This window comes from Sinohyriopsis cumingii, chromosome 9, assembly GCF_028554795.1.
Source record: "Sinohyriopsis cumingii isolate HCF-2022 chromosome 9, ASM2855479v2, whole genome shotgun sequence".
Taxonomy (NCBI): Eukaryota; Metazoa; Mollusca; class Bivalvia; order Unionida; family Unionidae; genus Sinohyriopsis; species Sinohyriopsis cumingii.
In genome coordinates this window covers 93,462,561-93,484,484 of record NC_142969.1, presented here as the reverse complement: position 1 = coordinate 93,484,484, position 21,924 = coordinate 93,462,561, and the positions used below count along the sequence as shown (strand labels likewise).

Below are 21,924 nucleotides of genomic sequence, written 5' to 3'. Positions count from 1 at the left end.
TTCTCTATCTGGTTTGTTTTTCTCATCAGGATGTAGTGTTCTGGGACAGTGTGAATATCATGTGCTATTTGTGTATTAATACAAGCATGACATGGGGTTGTACTCAGTCATCTACATGTGCTTATTGATGAATAAGCATATAGTGGAATTTAAAATTGATACCTGGAGTAATTATTTAGCGGAAATATATTGTTGGGTTTAGCTTCTGTGGTTTATAATTAATTATAATTAATTGTAATTATACCTATGAATCTTTAGTTCATTTGTGCTTGTTTACGATTGATACATGTAGTGTGATGCTGAGAGGGAGGCAACTGAACTCAACAGTTGCACAAAATTTGTGAGTTCTACGTGTCATCTTGGTTAAAAGTCTCTGATTATTTTTTAATTTTAATTGACTTATTAAGATCCACAAATATATATTTAGAGAAAAGCAGATTCCAGTTATTAGTGTTAACTAATATTTGAGTCTGTCACTCTCTTGTGCCTCCACTTACACTGCAGTGTTTCTGGACCATCTTGAAAATATTGTTGAATCTACTCTTCCCAAATGGATGGTTAGATTAACATGGGGTTTTCAACAGAAGACTACTTTGATATCTAGTTGGTCTTAAATGGAGTTATTCTCTAAAGTAGCCAAATTGCCTACATTGGTCAGACTGCTTTGATATCTAGTTGGTCTTAAATGGAGTTATTCTCTAAAGTAGCCAAATTGCCTTCATTGGTCATATGTAAATGTGCCAATGTGAACTCATGCAAACTTCACAATTCCTGTTTACACTTTCCAAATTAAATAAATTAGCCAACTATGCAACATGTTATCAAATGAAAAATCGGCTTGCATAGCTTGTGACTTAAGTAAATTATGTACAGCTAACTATATGTGAAGCCATTGGTATTCACTGAAAGTAAAGAGTGCACAGCTGAGTACATGTGAAGCCATTGGTATTCACTGACAATATTGAATGTACAGCTGAATATATGTGAAGCCATTGGTATTCACCAATAGTGAAGAATGTACCGCTGACTGTATGTGAAGTCATTGGTATTCACTGACAGTAAAGGATGTACAGCTGACTATATGTGAAGCCAGTGGTATTCACTGACAATAAAGAATGTACAGCTGACTATATGTGAAGCCATTGGTATTTACTGACAGTAAAGAATGTACAGCTGACTATATGTGAAGCCATTGGTATTCACTGACAGTAAAGAATGTACAGATGACATGTGAAGCCATTGGTATATACTGACAGTAAAGAATGTACAGCTGACTATATGTGAAGCCATTGATATTTACTGACAGTAAAGAATGTACAGATGATGACATGTGAAGCCATTGGTATTCAACATCAGCAAAGAATGTACAGATGATGACATGTGATTCCATCGATATTCACATAAAATAATCTTTAATTATCCCATTGACCATCTCAGTGGCAAATAAAGCTTAAGTACACACACACCCATTCTTTTTATAATCAAAAAAAAAATTGTATGTGAAGTTTTTGTTCCTTCCAGTACAAATTTACATCTGGCTTTGTCAATAAATATTCAGAATAATAGCTTATACAACACAAATCTGGCATGAAAAAATGTAAACATTTTTTTAAAAAGAAAAATCAGTGGAGTATTATTTCCATATCTGACTCCAAATAATATTTTTAAATCTTATTTTTTTTTTTAAACTTTTACATTTATGGATCAAATTCATGTGAAACATATGATTAATTTGTAATGGATATTTTGGTTTTGCAGGGAGATGTACAAAATTCCATGCAATACATTATTTTGCAATACTTTTTTCAAGCACATTTCTCCATGTCAAAAGGACAATAATGCTATTGAGCCTTATGCCAAAATAGTTTTGGACAAATTGAACTTGACCCATAGTTGTTTTGAAATTCTTAAATTAAACATTTTCAGTGGCTTTTGACCTAGACCTAGCATTGACCTGTCAGGGTACACTCCACATTGATTAAATGTTGATTCATGGCTTGGTATCAGCAGGTATTAAACTTGGTCAAGAAAAGAGAATATCAGGCCTAATCATAACAAATAACAGGGTAGTATGATTTCTTTTTTTCAACTCATTTTGACAAGGTGTATATTGTGACCTTCCAAGGAATACTTACCATGTTGGCCAGTCAGGTAATTCTGTGCAACGATACGTCATCTCTGTAAACATTGGATCACTTGTTATTTTGGGTCAAAAATCCATTTTGTGTCAAAGAAGTAATGATCATACTTTAATCAAGGAAAGTGATATTCATAAAGTGTATACAGATATCCCACATTTCGACTTGAAATGCATATGAAAATGTGATTTCTAAATGTGAACATGAAGACCCACTCCATAACCGTCTTGAACCTGTAACCCAGAAAATCCTGTTTACTATGTACCTTTTATAATCATACAAATTAATAAATTTAAAAGATGGAAATGTATACCTTAAAAAAATTCTGCATATTAATCCAAGTTTCTAATTTTACAAGTTGTCCAACACATACAAAATCATCTGCTACCCAATGTGTCAACTTGCCGCTAGAACGGGATTCTCAAGAAATTCCCAGGCGTATAATCTGTTTCTGAATTCTTTAATAAATTTTCCTTTTAAACAAGACATCGTAAATACATTACATCCTATTCATTGTTGTTTCTCTTCCACATAATAGCTTATTTTTTTATATAAAATATTGAACTTTACTAAAATTTTTTTACAAGATCAATTTAGTTTGCCTAATATCCCTTGCCTATTATTGGCATTGGTACATTGAATTTTGTAAAACTAGCTATAAACCTGACCTAATTACTTGACTGAACTGCTAACAGAAACAGTCCAAAGTAATGTATTTCATTTGTATAGCCAGATGGATAAACATTATGTCTTATCAAAGCTGTGCACAGAATAGTTAGGCAGAGATATCGCAAGTTATGAAAACACGGGGCTGGTATCCCGTGTGTCCAAAATTAATATTATTTTGAATAGAATAATCTGGTGCCACTTGCCTCTTACCAGTTGGGTATGTATTGCAGTATTTTGTTTTGGTCAGTTGGTCGAATTAGGTATGTGTTTTGCTTCAGTATTGGAGACGGAAACCTTACTTACGCAAAAACACCTGACAGCATTGTATGTATGTGTGAGGTTCAAAATATAGTGAATAATTGCCATTTAATGGTACATGTATGTACAATCAAATTCTAAAAAATAAATTACATCCATTACTGAAATAGTAAATACTAAGCACCTACATGACTTCTACTTTAGCTCAATCCTTATATCAATGAAAATCTGATACCATTCATACCTCTGATAAGATGCAGAAAATTACCACCAACAAACTAAAAAGATATCGTTGATTTCCCTTGCATGGGCTGTTGTCTGCTACAAATCATATTTCTTACCGGCAGAAAATAACTGCCCCCGTTGCTATCATTATTTTGTGAACTACTGGTTTCAGCCGCTCCGGTGGCCTAGTGGTTAGACGGTCTGCCTTGAATGTGGGAGGTCACAGGTTTGAACCCTGGCTGAGTTATACCAGAGACTTATAAAAAATGGAACTAACAGCTACCTCGCTAGGCGCTCAGCATTAAGAGGTTAGTGTTTAGGACTGGTCGGCCTGGGACAGCATGCTACATGTCTGGAAGACATCACTATAAACTGCCACCCTGCAGAAATCAGTGATATGACTGAATTTTTTTTTTTAAAGCTATGTCAAAATCCATATCATTCACCCACCCGTTTCAGAAAGATTAAAAAAATATACCTAATCTACCCTATGTACCATGTAAGTAAACAGGTTGCATATTAGTATGATTTGAGGAAATCTTTACATGACCCAAAATAGAAATTAAATGTAATTTTGAGTTTATTATACTCCACTTCAACATCGTTTTATCTTTGATTGACATTTGAGGGTGCGAGGCAGATCACTACAACCCAGGCATCCCACTGAAGTAGGTGGGTCACCTGAGGGCGACCTGTACCCCCTGTAAGAAATTCTTCAGGAATTATGGTCCTGGAGCCTGGACCTTCAACCAGGCTCATTATTTTCCTTACTCATTAGTTTAAGGCATTAAGGAGTCAGCTTATCGGTTGTTTTATAAATAAAGAAAACATGTCTTTCAACAGCACGATATTAATTTACATGTTATTTCATTTGCAAAGTGATAAAATATTTTGGGCAAGAGAACTAAGATTTTTCTTCATTTATTAAACATATATGTAATTCGGGTTTTATGTTTATTTAAATAGTAAAATTTTGAATAGAACTTGTAGTAATCTAGCAAAATACAGATGCGAAGATTAAATGCAAGAGTTATTTCCCCTTAAAGTAAAAATGATGTACTCGAGGGCGAGGAGTTGAAATTTCTCATAAAAATGTATATTTATTACATTATTAATCATTTTATTTTTGTTTACTCTCAGCCTCTGACATTGTATGTTGTCTCCAATTCTAAACCTCTATAAGATGTTTAGACGCAAAGTTGTAACGGCCAATCAATCATGACATATTGTGACATAGAGTCCATACAAGTGTACCGTTTTTAAAATTGATTTTTTTTTTTTTGTATTTCAGATTGAACCTATAATTGATAAAGTGTACAACTTTGAACAAGTGCCAGATGCCTTCCAGAAGGTGGAAGAGAAACATGGACGAGGAAAGACGGTGATCTCCATCAAAGATTCCTCCTAGGTGGAAACTTTTTTTTTTCCTTCTTTTTTTCTTTTTTCTTTTTGCATAAAGCATCAGTATAAAGTGACGCTTTGTAGTCGTCAGATTGGTGCATATATCTTGTGTTGGAATTATTTAGACTGACTGTGTTGAAGGAATCTTAAACTGATAGTTAAAGCCTGGGACGGCTTTTGTATTCTAATTATCTTCATGTAATAATTTAGCAACATCATAAACTTGGATGCAAATGATGTCCATAAGTAATAATGACAATAAATATTTGATATACTCGGACTTTTTGTTTTTCTTTTCAATTTCTATTGTATTATAGCATCTTTCTCATCACTATTTTCATATGTTGTAAATTCTGATAACCAAGGGGCCTGGCTGTGGGGTACTAGTAATTGATATTCCACAGATGGGTGTTACCAGGTGCAGTGTTTATTAATAATGTCATTCAGTTTAATAGAACTATATCACAGTGAGAGAGAGGTTTTTTAATTGAATCAGTTAGCAAGTAACATGAAGAGTAGATATAAACAACTGCTTGTATTTATACTATATAAAAACATTGAAAGAAAACATTAAATTGTGGAAAAAATTTATTGGCATGAAACAAAACACCAAATCTATTTTTCAGAGAGTGATGGAAAAGGAGTGAATAATTTTTTAAAAAACTGATTGAGTGTAATTGGACACTGAAATTTGATTTGTATTTATTGTGATATTTTGAACAATAAAGGAAAATATTATTACCTCTGACCTGAGAATCTCAAAATAAATGGGTAGGACTTTATTTGTCATTGTAACCTCCTTTTTATGCACCAGTGATCATGATATGTTTTGCATTACCTCAGTTTCTTTGAGAATGTTACATGTACACTCATGAAACCTGATGAATTCATTTAATTTGAAGGATACTTGTCACAGTGGGCCATGATGACCTATTTTTCATGATCAATTGGTTCTGGGTTATGTTTGTTTATTTAGCAGTTTCTGCAAGGGCATTGACTGTATACTGATAAAGCTTAATGGGTGTTATTCACTATGGGCAAAAGTTGGTCACAGTGTCTTACTATTCACACTTAAACAATTATGTTAAGTTTTTGGATTGAGGTCAGTTTCTTGGAAACCCTTGTATGTACAATCATAAAGCTTCATGGATAAATGTATCTTGGTTGGTACTACCCACTATGGGAGTACATACTACTAGCTAAATGAGGTCATGGTGACCTATTTTTAATATACAGAGATTACATTAAACTGGTGCATCTTGCTCAGTGTCTCTGTTGTATTGATGAGCGTATTCATCTTTGTAGGTACTACTCGTCAACAGCAAAAAGGACAGTGACATACTTTTCATGCTCAGTGATTACAGTTATATTTTGAATTTAGTTCCATTTATTTGACACTGTTGTATGTACAGTTGTGAAACATAATGGGCTTATTTATCTTGGATAATGTTACTCACCACAAGGCAAAAGCAGGTCACAGTGATTTACTTTTATCACTCCAGGAATGACATTCAATTTTTTTATTTACAGGTATCTAATTTTTTTAGACACTGTTGCTTGTACAGTCAAGAAATTTGATGGGTATATTTATGTTAGAAATATGAATCACCTCGGTGACTTACTGTTAAGATAGTCATCTACATTTCTTGCTCATGTGACTATGCAACATTTTCGATTAAACCATGACAGAGCACACGAGACACAGCATTCTGTATAATTCTTGTTTGATCATGCTTACAAATAGAGTTCATGTTTAGAAAACTTAAAAGTGTATTGTAGTTTAAAATTGCTGTAATAACAAGACAATCTAATCTCACTATCTTCATATACTTGCATACGTGCAAACCAAAATTTTAAATTGTCTACTTTATATCTGCCTTGAGTGGCTTTTTTTATTATAACCACGTTAACAAGCTTCAAAGGATGGATGAACAGATGAATGGAAAGGAACAAATCAGAATTTCCCTGTTTTCGGACCTTATGGTATAGTCTTTGCCTCTTTCATTCATCTCTCTCTCTCCTCTGTTCTTGTCAGTTTGTGATAAAAAGTGTTTATTACTACTCTGGAGGCCATATTTCTGATCTGATTTTGATCAAGTCTGGAATAAGGGCTTATATCCTGATGATTTCAGATGAATTCAGTAATGAACAAGGTTGATAATAATAAGAAAGACCATTTTGCATATTTTTGTAAAGTTCTATTTCTTTTTCAGTCAGACTTGGAATATATGCTCTCATCATCAGAATTATGGATGAGCTCTGTTATGAACTAGATTCATGATATAAAGACGGCGATCTTGTGTCTGATGGATGGAGTTTGTTACCACTCAGAAAGTCATATTTCTGATCCAATTTTGACTAAACCTGGAATATGGTTTTATATTATCAAGATCTCAGATAGGTTTGATTCTGAAAGAGATGCACACATAATAATCAGGTGATCATGCATCTAAATAATTGATCTAGTTTCCTCTCTAGATCTTGAGACTGTATTTCTTTTCCAATATTGAAGTTTTATAAATTGAGTCATTGTTTCCTGCCTTTTCTTCAAAAGAGGCTGGGGATATAACATCGGTGCTTCCATCTGTCCATTCATTTATTTCTTCTCTAATGAAAACTTAGATTAATGGAATGAAACTGTGCATGATAAAACACCATCACAAGACAGTGTGTCAAGCACCATTTTCGGATTGCTGTATCCAAGATCAAAGTCACAGTTCATTATTTTACATTTTTTCATCACATTTTCTATACTGCTGTATAACTTTAAAGCCATTTGAGACTTCAGGATAAAACTTGATATACTTATATATTACCATTAGAAGGTGTGTCCTATTTTGAAGGTCAAACTCATAACTCAGTATTGTATATTTTCATTGGACTTTTCCTTCCGTGTTATAATTTTCAAGTCATTTGAGATTGATAGATGAAACTTGATATACTTCCACATCATCACTATAGGGTGTGTTGCATAATATGCTATTGTCATGGTCAAGGTCCTGACTCAGTATTTTAAGCTTTTTGTCACATTTCCCATTTTAAAATTAAGAAACTTTGCATGCTTATACATCTTCAATAAAAGGTGCTATCTTCAAGTTTTATGCCTTGACTCGGTATTTGCATTTTACAGTCACTCTTTCCCTTCCACTTAATAATTTTAAAGTCCTTTGACATTAAGGGATGAAACTTGGCACCCTTGTACATCATCACCACAAGGTGTCCCATGCAATATTAGGTCAAGGTCATGGGTCATGATCCTATCTTCAAGGTCATGGGTCACTATTTTATGCTTTTCATCAACTTTCTTTACCACTATAACCTTAGAGCTGTATGAGACTAAGGGATGCAGCTTGGTTTATTGATGGGTACCACATTAGTAGTATAATAATCATGGCCATTGTCATAGTGTTGAACATTTCTATTGCACTTTATTATCCACTCAAAATTTTTAAAGCCAATTGAGATGAAGTCATGAAAATTAGTATAACTGTGTCATCACTATCAGGTGTCACATAGCACATTGGGGGTCCAGTCTTCAAGACCATCATCAAAGGTAATATTTTAGGTTTCAGTCACATTTTTCCTTCTGTTGTTTAACTTAAGATTTAGACTAATGTAATAATACATGTACATGTATATTTTTACCATAGAAGATGTGGTGCACCTCATGATTGAGGTCTTGCCATCAAGGTCAAGGTCAAGAGTTAATATTTTAAGCTTCTTTTGGTTCTGCTTATAATTTAACAAAGTGTTTTAGGTACATTGATGAACAATGGTAAATTTATGCAGTTTAATGGCATTACTTTTTAAGTTTCATTATTGTATAGTTTTGTGATCTCATGATGGTAGACAGGGTCAAATATTCAGTTTGATTGGATTATAAGATGTCATGTTAGTTTTTCTGTTTTCTCTCACTTGTAAAGCAGGTCAGATCTGCATGATATGAATCTGGGTGATCGTTTCCACAGAGTTGTGTTCTTACAAATCATACTACACAAGCCTGTTTTGTGAAATGATCAACTGTTATGTAAGCCAAGTTTGAGATATACTCTAGTTGCATAACTGTGCTAAGATTTACACTAACATGGTCTAATTTCAGCATCAAAAATCTTATAAGGAAATCCAACAAGAGAGCCATGAAGGGACTGATGCTGTACTGGTTAAAAGGAGTCTCCAGGAATCCATGACAAATCCATTTCTATCGACCATTTTTTATTTATAACTGCTGAGAATTCAAACCATCTCTGATATTCTCAGGAAACTTGAACATTACAAATTTGATAAGAAATATTTTTTTAACATGTTAATGAGATATCTGTGAGAGCAATACACAATTCTGTATTAAGGCCTTTCCCTTGAGCTTGATACAATGAATATGAAAACTCATAAGTTATTGAAGTTAAATCAATAAAGGTATTCTTCCGATATATCCACAACCTGTTTTTCATCAAAATCTGTTCATACATTTATTATAATGCTTACAATTCAGTTCAGCTAAATAACTGAAACAAGACAATTGACATTAAAACCAATGTCAGTGCAGACTATTCACTTAATCAGTGGAATGTAACTTACACAAGTTTGGTCAAAATTCACTTTTATATGTAAAAGCCTCTAGGTTCAATGGCATTCAACCCACAAACCAAGCCAAACATTTCAATCCAACTAGATATCATAAGAAGTCTTTCAGTTAAATAACCATCTATATGACCATGAATCAAGGAGACATTACAAGATGTTCAGGAAAGCTATTATGGTAGCCATATTGGAGGCATGGTTTGTACCAAAATTTGCTCAGGACCAGTTTGGGTAGTACATGTCTGTGGTAAAGGATGTACCAATATGCCTTTGAAGCTGTGACTGTACCCATATGCCTTTGAAGCTGTGACTGTACCCATATGCCTTTGAAGCTTTGACTGTGGTAAAGGATGTATCCACAGGCCTTTGAAGCCATGATTGTACCCACATGCCTTTGAAGCTGTGACTGTACCCACATGCCTTTTAAGCTATGACTGTACCCACATGCCTTTTAAGCTATGACTGTACCATAATGCCTTTTAAGCTATGACTGTGCTAAAGGATGTGTCCACACGCCTTTGAAGCTATGACTGTAACCACATCTCTTTGAAACTATGACTGTACCCACATGCCTTTGAAGCTGACTGTAACCACATGCCTTTGAAACTGTGACTGTTTCCACATGCCTTTGAAGCTTTGACTGTGGTAAAGGATGTATCGACAGGCTTTTGAAGCTATGATTGTACCCACATGCCTTTGAGGCTGTGACTGTAACCACATGCCTTTTAAGCTATGACTTTACCCACATGCCTTTGAAGCTGTGACTGTAACCACACGCCTTTTAAGCTATGACTGTACCCACATGCCTTTGAAGCTATGACTGGTAAAGGATGTATCCACATGCCTTTAAAGCTGTGACCTTACAATATGCTTTTGAAGCCATGACTGTACCCACATGCCTTTGAAGCTGTGACTGTACCACATGCCTTTGAAGCTGTGACTGTAATGCATGCCTTTGAAGCTATGACTAGTAAAGGAAGTATCCACATGCCTTTGAAGCTGTGACTACCAACATGCCTTTGAAGCTATGACTGTACCCACATGCCTTTGAAGCTATTGCTGTGGTAAAGGATGTACCCACATGTCTTTGATGGAAGCTGTGACTGTACCACGTGCCTTTGAAGCTATGACTGTACCTACATGCCTTTGAAGCTGTGACTGAATTGCATGCCTTTGAAGCTATGACTAGTAAAGGAAGTATCCACATGCCTTTGAAGCTGTGACTACCAACATGCCTTTGAAGCTATGACTGTACCCACATGCCTTTGAAGCTATTGCTGTGGTAAAGGATGTACCCACATGTCTTTGATGGAAGCTGTGACTGTGGTAAAGGATGACTGTGTTTAATCATGTACCCATACACCTTTGAAGCTACTTGCTTTTAAAATAAAGCTCCAATGCAATTAAGATGCATGCATTTTCAAACCAGAGAATGGAGAAATAGAATCAGTGAGATAATTAGCACAACAAAGATGATCTTTCCTGGATAACCCTTATATAGTCACCCCATCCCATGCTTGAAAAAATCATCTTGATTTTGAAACACATAAAGGACCTGTACTAAACAAAATTTCATACATAAAATGGCAACAATTGCATCCCAGATTTTACTTCAATGAAGAGTGGACTATCAATGAACCAATTTGCTACATACAGAAAAAGAGCTAGGAGAAAATCGGCAGTCACTTATTCACATTGTAAGACACAATGTTGAACCTAGTCAGCACAACTGTGTTTCTGCACTAGAATCAACTAATCTGGAATATAACAAGAAATCACGCATTCTTGACATCACTGTAAATATCATCAGAGAATCATTGGATATATTTAAGGATATCTTTTCAGTCAAAATGTATCACATAGCCAATTAGTCCAATAAAGCAACCCCCGAAGTTTGTATTGATACTGATGGAGAATATGTCGGTCTGGTGTCGCCTCTTTATATTAAAATGTGCAATTTTGCTTGCTAATCTTTTCAGAACACACCTACCTACAGTTTAGACACATAATGGTATTTGGTAACAGTTTTATCTAGCGCTAAATTTCAAATGGTCACCTGGTGGCCTAAGTGGTTAGAGTGTCCGCCTCAGATGCGGGAGGTTGATGGTTTAAACCCTGGCCGGGTCATACCAAAGACTTTTTAAAATGGTACTAACAGTTGCCTCACTAGGTACTCAGCATTAAGAGGTTATCAGTGTTAGGACTGGCTGGCCTGGTGTCAGGATAATGTGACTGGGTGGAACATCATCCTACATGTCTTTGGCATGATGTCCCATTGCTAGACATCACTGTAAATTGCCACATTGCAGACATCATAGCGATATGACTGAAAATTTGTTAAAGTTACACTAAAAATCCAAATCACACACACACACACAACACTCAAATGGCCACAGGACAGCGGGTTGTGCTATTCCACATTTTTAAATTCGCCAAACAATTTGATTGGATCTATAAATATAATGTACATATCACCAAAGAAATCTTCTTCTGATAGTAGCTCATCAGCTGTGATAAATACCAGTAAGTGTATAAATGTGCATTAGTGTATGCAGACAAGATTGTCTGCAGACTTCTGCAGGTTTTAATGAATAGGCAATATCAGCCCCCAAACTGCCAGTCAGTAGTTTTACAGGTGTGGGGCAGATAACCAATCATATAAACTGTGCTACCTGGACATCATGGACATCACAAGAAGTCATTTAGTGAAAACCCCATGTTGCTACAACTCTCTTTCAGGAGCAGTAGTAATACAATTTTCAAGATGGCCACCACAGCAGCCACATTGAAAGTCTAAATCATCATTTTAATTTAGGACCATCTACACAAGAAGTGTTTTAGTGAAGAAACCCATGTCAATATGACCATCCAGTCAGGAGCAGCAATATCAAGATGTTCAAGATGACCACCATATTGGCCATGTTGAAGATCTCATTGGCACTGTTCTCACTCATGATCAGCTACATATCAAATGAAGTCGTTAAATTCAAATTATATGTCAATACACTAATCCATTTGAGGAGTAGCAATAACAAGATTTGTCAAGATGACTACCATAGTGCCATATTGCATGTCAGATAGACACCATTATCATTTATAAGCAACTAAACATCATATGAAGTCCTCTAGTACAAACCTCATGTCACTACAGGCATTTAGGACTGGTAGCTTGGGATTTACAATATGACCACTACACTGGTCATATTGGATGTATGATGAGCAGTTTTGATGTAGGAGTAAAAAGATGTCACAAGAACTATTTTAGTGAAACCCCTATGTCAATATGATAGTCTGTTCAGAAGTTACAATAATAAAAAATTTCTAGATGACCACTATGGTGGCCGGACTGGATGTCTGAGGAGAGCCATTTTCATTTGGTCTGTAACTAGACCTTCCATTCAGGAAAAGTTGCAATAAAAGTATTTCTAAGATGATTGACATGGTCGCATTATTTGATGCTCAAGTTGCACCATCTTCACTGAAGATCAAACTAGACCATGGAATAAATGTGAAGCATTTCAAAGCTATTCTTCCAAAAATAGTGAAAACAAACATATGTTTATTGAGAGTTAACAGACCATTAAATCAAGTTAAAATGAATAATTATAACCTGGTCAAGTCATGTATATATGAAGTGAAATATGTTTAGAAAAGTTTGTTTATGCCAAGTGTTTGTATGCAATTTTGCTAAAAGCCTTCTTGGGACAGTCAGACATGCTCTATCCATAGGCCCCTGCTGCATGACAGATGGACAGGACCAATTCATAGGCCCCTGCTGCATGACAGATGGACAGGACCAATTCATAGGCCCCTGCTGCATGACAGATGGACAGGACCAATTCATAGGCCCCTGCTGCATGAAAGAAGGACAGGACAAATCCACAGGCCCCTGCTGCATGAAAGGACAGGACAAATCCATATGCCCCTTCTGCATGACAGATGGACAGGACCAATTCATAGGCCCCTGCTGCATGACAGATGGATAGGACCAATCAAATTGTTCAAGCTGATGAGGAAGATAAATTAAGAAAATTTAATTTTCTCTAGGCGTTCTCCGACTTATTGTACATATTTATCTTGCATCTGTATAAGTATTTTTGCATTTACCCATGGTGATTTAAACACTTTATGATTAATATTTTATTTCAAATTGCAGAAACTGCTTATCTACAAGCAGTTATTATATACTGATCACAAGTATTAAACCCATTTAAAATCAGTAGAGCTCCATGTATATTCAGGCATATATGAAAATTGAGCCATAGCCTGCATGAAGAATCTGCCTCTGAACTATAATCCAAACCTGATGTTGGGACACGTATGAGTGTGTGATTTGGATTTTTAATGTTGTTTTAACAATTTTTCAGTCATATTGCTAAGATGTCTGCAATGTGGCAGTTTATAGTGATGCCTAGCACTGGGTCATCATGCTGCAGACATGTAGCATTATGTCCCACCCAGTCACACTATTCTGACACCAGGCCGACCAATCCTAACACTAATCTCTTAATCCCGAGTTCAAACGAGACAGCTGTTAGTACCATTTTTGTATGTCTTTGGTGTGATTTGGCCGGGGATCAAACCGACAACCTCCTGCATCTGAGGCAGATGCTCTAACCACTAGGTCACCATAGTGGTCTGAAGATGGGATAAAATGTTACTTGAATAAAGGAATGTAAAAAATAACTTCACCATTGATATTAATATAGTGTGTAAACAGACATGAGTAGATGGATACAGATACTACATGTATATTGATCACTAAGTCCAGTTTCTGACAGGATGGACTTTTAAAGAATTGGTGAAATAAAATTTATATTAAAGCTGAAAAATATTTAAATTCAGGGTGCGTGAGGGGAATTTTCACATTCCCTTTGGAGTTAGTGCTAGCAATGGCCAAAATCGGCAGAAATAAACAAGAATTTGGGATGGCGAGTAAACATATGTATTATATGATTTAAGTTTTATTATAGTGCTCAAACATTTCCTCGTAAATGGTCAATAAAGTAGGCTGAATGACAACATGAAATTTTCTAAATTCTGGTCCTGGAAGTTAGCATTAAGGTTAATCAAGGCAATAAAGATTAACATAAAATCTTGAGTTATTCTTTTACTTCTGTTAAATGTAAAATGTTAGGAAAAAAACAATATTATATAAAGATTAAGTTAACAGCTTTAATGCTCAAGTGAAATTAATCAAAATAAAAGAATAATAAAAAGAGAAAACATTGTCTAAATAGCTTTTATTCACTTTCGTACATGGACATCCAAATGCATCATCAGTTTTAAAATACATTATCTATTTTACACTATCATTGTAGTATGATATGCAATAAAATACAAAGGAACTTCTATTATCTAGTTCATATAAACGACATGAAAATAAAATATTTTACTATGAAAGAAAGAAGTCCAAGTGGGTCTGAGATCACTTGCCTTGCCTATATGTTCCCATAAAACAATGCAGCAACAGCTGTGCAAAAAAATCTATCAGGATACTTTCTGTTGAAATTTCCTCCAGCGCTGTTGACTCTTATCTTATGAAATTAGATGCTTCAAGATCTTTCTAGTTGATGCATCACATCAACACAATTTTTCCAATACTAATCAGACTATGCCAGGATGTGCTGTCACTTGTTAAATTCTGTCTAGTATGTTTTTTTTAATAGACAAAATCATTTAAGTGTTTTGCTACTTTAAAAAATGGCAGACATATTTGATGGCAGAACAGAATCATTTGTATAAACCTCTCGGGCATTCAAGCTAGAACACTTTCTGTCAAATGTGATCAAAAGTTTTTGTGTTGTTTATTTCAAGGTTTTTCTATTTTTACTGCAGCCATAATCAATGGCAGATTTCTATAATTTGTGCAAACATGAAAGTCCTTCCATCTGTGACGTTGTTTTAAGGATTCACCACCATTAGTAACGGGTGCTGTATCTGACAATAAACCAAAATCATACGAAAGCCCTTTGTGCCAGAATGCTGTCAAATTTGGTTGATTTCTGCTGAGCAGTTTCAGAGAAGTAAAATTTGTTTCTTTTTTTTCTTCATAGTATTGGTGGCCTTCTTTGATGGCAGCTTGTTATCTTTTGTATAAAACTGAAAGTCCTTTATGCCAGGATACTTCTGTAAAGTTTGGTTAAATTCTGTCCAACAGTTTCTCAGAAGTTTATTAATTATTTGTACATTTTTTTTAACCAACTGTTGCAATATTTGATGGTGGATTAGTATGCCATAATGCTTTCTGTCAAATGTACTCAAAATCTGTCAAGTTGTTTTTTTGTAAGAAGTCTTTTTTTAAAATGTTCTATTTTTATCAAAGGTGAGCATGCCTGAAAGTGTACAACTAATGCTGATCTGGTTATCAAATATGGCTGCCATTACTAAAAGATAGTAAATCTTTAAACTACTATTTATCAAAAATCGCCAAATTTCATAGAGGTCTTTCAGCAGCATAAAAATGTCAGTGCACTGTCAGACAGGGTCACCTTCAAAAGTTCTCTATATGAAGATACTTTGTGTTGAAAAGGTTTGTTCAAAGGTTTTTCTGTTTTTAGTAATGGCAACCATATCTGACAGAAGGCAAGCATCATTTGCAAACATCTGAAAGGGTTTCATGCCAGAATGCTTTCTGCTATAAATCATCAAATTCTGTTTGGTGCTTTTGAAAAAGTAATTTAAAGGTGGTTTCATTTTTAGCAATCGTGGTCATATCTGATGGTAGATAGGCATCATTTGTATAAATTAAAAGCCTTTAAGCCATGATGCTCTGTGCCAAGTTTGGATGAAACTCGTCTGGTGGGTTTTGTTGAGAAGCAGTAATGGACATCATTTCAGATCGTCTCTGTGAAATTAGCTCAAAACTGGTAAAGTGGCTTTTGAAATATGACTAAAATAGCTGTTGTTGATGGATTTACAATGTGCACTGGGCCACACCATAAGCTCCCTTGACCTTAACAGCCAGATAAGCTAAAAAACTATTTTTGGAACCAGTGGCATCGCTAGGGGGGTGCGGACCGCACCGGGTGACACCATCTCAGAGGGGTGACACCAAAATGAAAAATTGCAAATTTTACAGAGCACACACTGCTCGGTCTAGTCAGATTTCATAAGCAGATAACCGATCATAGTTAAATACATGACTAGCAGGCACAGCAGTGGTGTCACTAGGGGGATGTGGGGGGTGCGGACTGCACCGGGTGACACCATCAGAGGGGGCGACACCAAAATGACATTACTAAGGATTCTGTATGGTCTGTTACGGAAGAAGGACCATGGGGGTGACAAAATGAGCTACCGCACTGGGTGACACCAACCCGAGTGATGCCACTGTTTGGAACTATATACTTTTCTTACTGAAACATATGATCATCTTATGAATACATACCAGTGTTTCCTTTAAGTCTTTTACATTATAAAAAAGGATAATTTTATTAAAATAGTTGGATATAATATTTGTCTGGACATGCAGTCATTTTTTAGCATGAATCAAAAAATCTTGAACAATGAACACAAAACAAAGAGTCACAATTTAATACTTTCTTTTCTGTACTACAGTTAAAACACATAATTCTGTAAGATTGATCTTCCCATACCACATAAACAAGAGTTCCTCAAAGGGACTGATACTGTTCTGGGCAAAACGAATTTCCACGAGTTCAAGATGAGACCATTCTTCCTCTTAACAACCAAGTGCTGAAACCATCTCTGTTATTCTTTAGTGATAACAAGATTTTAAATTAGCTTCTGTGTTCAACATAATGGATCTCAGATAGCCACCATTTTAATTCAAGACCAAGATAAACATTAGAAAATTTTGGTGAAAACCATCATGAGTTAAGAGTCAATGTGGCAGCCATAGTGGATGTCTTCTGGTGAAAACCCCATGTTAATAAGCTTTCTGCTGAAGTAAGAATAACAAGATTTTTTTCAAAATGGCTGCCAGAGTGGTCTTACCAAATATTGAATTGCACCATTCACATTTAGAACCAGCTAGATGTTATAATAAGTGCTCTGGTAAAGCACAATGTCGATATACCAGTCATCTATGGAAAATAGTGATCAGATTTTCAGATAGCTTTACTGTAGCAGATATTAGATTGGCACCATTTTCATTGAAGATTAAATAGATAGATGTCTTTCAGTAAAACCTTCATGCTGATACTCATTAAGTCTTTTAGTGAAGCTTCTGTTGTTGGACATAACACCATTTTTTCAGCATGTGAGAGGCTATACATGATTTCATGTATATTTGGTGAAGGAAGAATGACTGACCTACAGGAAGCTACTGGCAAACTTTCTCAGATACCCACATTGGTCAAGCTGAGACTCAAATTCTCACAAAAAGATGTGTGATGTGTCAGTGATCTGTAAAAGCGAGTGCATTAGACTACTTGGTCATCTGGGGCATCTCTTTCATTGAAAACTTCATGTAGATATTCAAGATTTTCAAGATGGCTGCTGTGGTTGCCATATTAGACATACGATTAGCATCACTTTTACTTAGAACAATATAGACATCCCAAGAAAGTCTTTAAGTACAATTCCATGTTGATATGACCATCCATTCAGAAAGAGTAGCAATATCAAGATTTACAAGATTGCTATGTAGTGGCCATACTTTCAGCACACCATTTTTTATTTAGGACCAACTAAAACCATGGAATGAATGTGTAAAATTTCAGGTAGTTTATATGAAGAGTAGCAATAACAAACTTATGCTAAGAGATGGAAAATAAACCTTTCCCATGAGTTCAAGACTGTTCCAGCAAAACATACTTGGCACTCTGGAAACACACTTTTAATGTGCAGTAGTCATTGATGCAGTTTAGAACTTTGCATCATTTTCATATGAACTCTAGAATTAATCAGAGTACCCAGGCATATATTTTAAAAATAGTGCCTTCCCCGGGTACTAACTATGTTTAAAAGGAACAGACCTCCTCAATGACCAGTAAAGCTAAGTTGTTTACTGTCCGTCTGATTTGCTCAAGGTCCAAACAAAATTTACTTTGGGTGTCTGAATCCCTGTTAAACTTCATTGATATGATAAAATAAAATAAAAATATTTGGTACAGATAAATTCTGATGTCTAAATATATGGATACTTAAACCTAATCAAGTGAACACCAATGGGTAAATGGTAAAAAGTTTTGGAAGAGATAAACAGTACACAGCAGTCTTTCCAGCAACCTTTTGTGAAAAAGTAAGGCTACTTTTTGTTCATTAAAGGAGGGGAAGATATGAATATTTATTTGAAATATAGGATGAAATTATGTTTCAGAAAAAAATAAAATCTTTACTTGACTTGATAAAACTTGAATAGCATGCTCTTACATACTGTCTCTCTTGTTCTGGTTTTCACTATGTTCTTAAGCTGTATAAAACAAACAACCAGCTCCAAATCAGAGATTATACCTAACTCACAATGCTATGACCCTTCATACAGTGTAATAGATTTTCTTAAGTAGGGCCTTTCTGAAGGGAAAAAAGTGAGTCTTGGAAGGGGAAAGAAGGGAGTCTGGGAAGGGAAAAAAGGGAGCCTGGGAAGGAAAAAAAGGGAAAATGTGGGCTGCTAGAAAGACTGCACATGGATATCATTTTCATCTAACTGGAAAGCAAATTTTAAAGTAAATTATGTTTCTCCGAGAAGACTTTTCCTGATTATATTAAGATCAACAACCCCTGCTACCTCTTCAAATCTAGTAATCATGGAGAGGGAACATATCTGATGTTTCTCTGAGAATATTTAACTGATCACATTAACGTTAGGGATATAAGCCAGCTATCTCCCAAATCCAGCTGAAATCAGGAGGTAGCCGGCCTATATGCCAAATATTAATGTGCTCGGGGGAACATATTTTGAAGAGGCAACATGCTGTGCAGAAATTACAATTATGTAAACAAATATACAAACAGTATTAATCAATATCTACCCATAACAGACTATCCTAACATTTACACTATCTTTTATGACAACGGGACAATTTAATAACATTATCTTTTGTGAAAAAGGGACAATTTAATAACAGTATCTTTTATGATAAAGGGATACTTTAATAAATTCTACATTCAAACTTGTGTATAAATGAACACAATAAATAGACCCAATATTTACACTGACATTCAGAAGCACTGGTGTCTAAATGACAGCTTGATGACAGATCAATGACTTTATAGATAACACTTAATGCAATTATCAATAGTTTTCAAAATGTTTGAATAACTAAGTATGTAAGGCTTCGTTTGTTTGTTTTTTCCCTTTAATTTCTTGCTGCATTTATTCTGGATAACATACAATCATACTGTTAAAAAAAATTGAGCACTTTTAGAAAAGTGTTTTTTTCAAAATATATTTTTGACCAAAATGATATGATGAAACATTACTTACCAATTAATTTTTAAGGTTTTGTTCATGAACTTTCTTTGTTGGTATACACAAGTTGGTATACGCTATCATCCTCAGATGGTATACACTAACATACCAAGTTGGTGTACACTAACATGCCAAGTTGGTATAAACTAAAATTCCTAGTTAATATACACGAACATAACAAGTGGTATACACTAACATGCCAAGTTGGTATACACTAACATTTTGAGTTGGTATACACTAACATGCCAAGTTGGTATACACTAACATTCTGAGTTGGTATACACTAGCATGCTGCAATGTTATGCACTAACATGTTAAACTGACTCAATTAGCACAAATTTTATGACGTTAAAAACTTATGAATTATAGTTTATTTACATTCTTGTTAAAATGGAGTGACACCTACAGTGATTTTGGTACCTGCACACCAGTGTAATATGGTTTACTTATTAACGACGAAAAATGTAGAAATACTTCCCATATAAAAAAATAAATCATTTAGCTAGTAATCTGGTGATAAAAAAGTGCAGCATTTATTATCTTATAAAGGTTTCTTTTTCACCATTCATTGTTAGGTGTGATCCCTAATAATTTCCATTCCTAATGATGCATTTCTTTTTCCCATTCATGGATAAATGGACCCTACATTTTCTGCAACTAGTAGTACTCCCTGAACAACCATTATGATTCACCATAATTGTTAGACTATACAGCACAACAAAATTGTAAAACTTTTCAAGTAGCAAAATGTTAGACATTATAATTTAAGTTATTGTTACATTATCTGGAGTCTGTGAATAGTACACAAAGTATAAACAAAGCTTTCTTCCAGAAAGGCATATCAATTGCCAGTATTAATGGAATAAAATTACTTGTGTAATAAAGTATGTCACTATGACTCATTTTCCACTTGTCATGCAGATTTATGCATTGGAGGTAACTTAAATATACTATGAATACCAAGACTGATCTTGAGAATGCCTTGTAAGGATTCTAACATGCCCCTTGCAAAATGCAAGTACCATTACACACAAGATTTTTATCAATTGTGTAACAGTGACAATACCGCAAATAAATGATACAATAATCTATTCTTACCACTAATAGACTAAGAATCATTTATTAATCAACTTTGTTCAATTTTTCTAGTTAAACTTGTACACTAAACTGAACTACATAAATCTTCCACAGCTGAACCAAACACTTGGAACACTTGTTCCAACTGTCCAAAATGGAAGTATTAAAGTCAACAGCTTATGAATGACTTTGAATTTTATGATAAAATTTGTTCACTAACAATCGGCACCATCTTTTATATAGAAAACAAATCCGTTACATTTAATATATATATATATATATATATATATATATATATATATATATATATATATATATATATATATATATATATATATATATATATATATATATATATATATAAAACAGATGCCTTACACGTTAGTTTGTTTACACTGGAAACAGTTTCTTTGTTAGGTTCAACCAGATATTTCAGGGGTACAAGTTCTCTGAAGATAATCTCCAAGTCCTGCTTTTGTAAAACAGCACATATTAAACCCAATATATATGCAATTCAGGACATGAAAAACATAATATAATCACTTTCTGTGATTTTCTTGGAATTCATAACGTATTCATAAATAAAACATGCATCTGACATTGATTAAAAAATTAAGAGGTTATTCCAAAACCTGAGTCAAGGAAATACTAAAATTGAGATGTCGTCCCAAGTATGACCATGGTACATTAAGATGGATGAGATATATATATACATGTTTTATGACCAAAACAGTCAGATTAATTATGTGCTAATTTCAAGAACTTGGGCTCAAATTTTTCTTCTTTCCTTTTGATAACGTCTTGACTTGATTCAACAGTTCACGGTTCTTTGCCTAAAAAAGAAAGTCAGAAAATAAACTTTCAGTGTATTTATGTATACACAGTATGTGTCTATACAGCTTTAAAGGCATTCTCTGCTTAACTTGGTCAAACAGAAATAAAGCATTAATCAGAATGAGAAACTCTGCACTTTGACTTTGCACTTTGTCAGAAACCAGACATATGGTATATCTACTCCTAAGAAGATGTAAAATAAAAGTATAAACCTTGGGTTAACTTTATCACCATGTACTAAACAGAGTACAGTGAACAGTACATTATACTCCCACCTGCTGTTTAATAGTCATCTATGTAGGCACTTTATATACACAGCCCATGTTTAATAGTCCTCTGTGTAGGCACTTTATATGCAAACCCCAT

At 34.6% G+C, this 21,924-nt stretch overlaps 2 protein-coding genes and 1 non-coding gene across 9 annotated transcripts in view; 1 reads left to right on the top strand and 2 right to left on the bottom strand.

Annotated features, from left to right (window-relative positions):
* Positions 1-4,965, top strand: part of LOC149792263 (NAD(P)H oxidoreductase RTN4IP1, mitochondrial-like) — a 58,674-nt gene extending 53,709 nt beyond the window's left edge. For all 7 annotated transcript variants that reach the window (XM_089970797.1, XM_089970798.1, XM_089970800.1 and 4 more), the window contains one exon: positions 4,582-4,965. In XM_089970797.1, coding sequence (XP_089826923.1) covers positions 4,582-4,698 — 117 coding nt within the window. In that variant the 3' untranslated portion in view covers positions 4,699-4,965. The remainder of the gene's footprint in view (positions 1-4,581) is intronic.
* LOC149792264 (U12 minor spliceosomal RNA) lies at positions 3,924-4,078 on the bottom strand. The gene has a single exon (XR_016423603.1). It is a non-coding gene; the product is annotated as a U12 minor spliceosomal RNA (small nuclear RNA).
* Positions 4,966-14,497: 9,532 nt separating the features above from the next.
* Positions 14,498-21,924, bottom strand: part of LOC149792262 (protein FAM76A-like) — a 37,350-nt gene continuing 29,923 nt past the window's right edge. Inside the window, exon 9 of the mRNA XM_089970794.1 lies at positions 14,498-21,557. Within this exon, the coding sequence (XP_089826920.1) occupies positions 21,480-21,557 (78 nt within the window). The 3' untranslated portion in view covers positions 14,498-21,479. The remainder of the gene's footprint in view (positions 21,558-21,924) is intronic.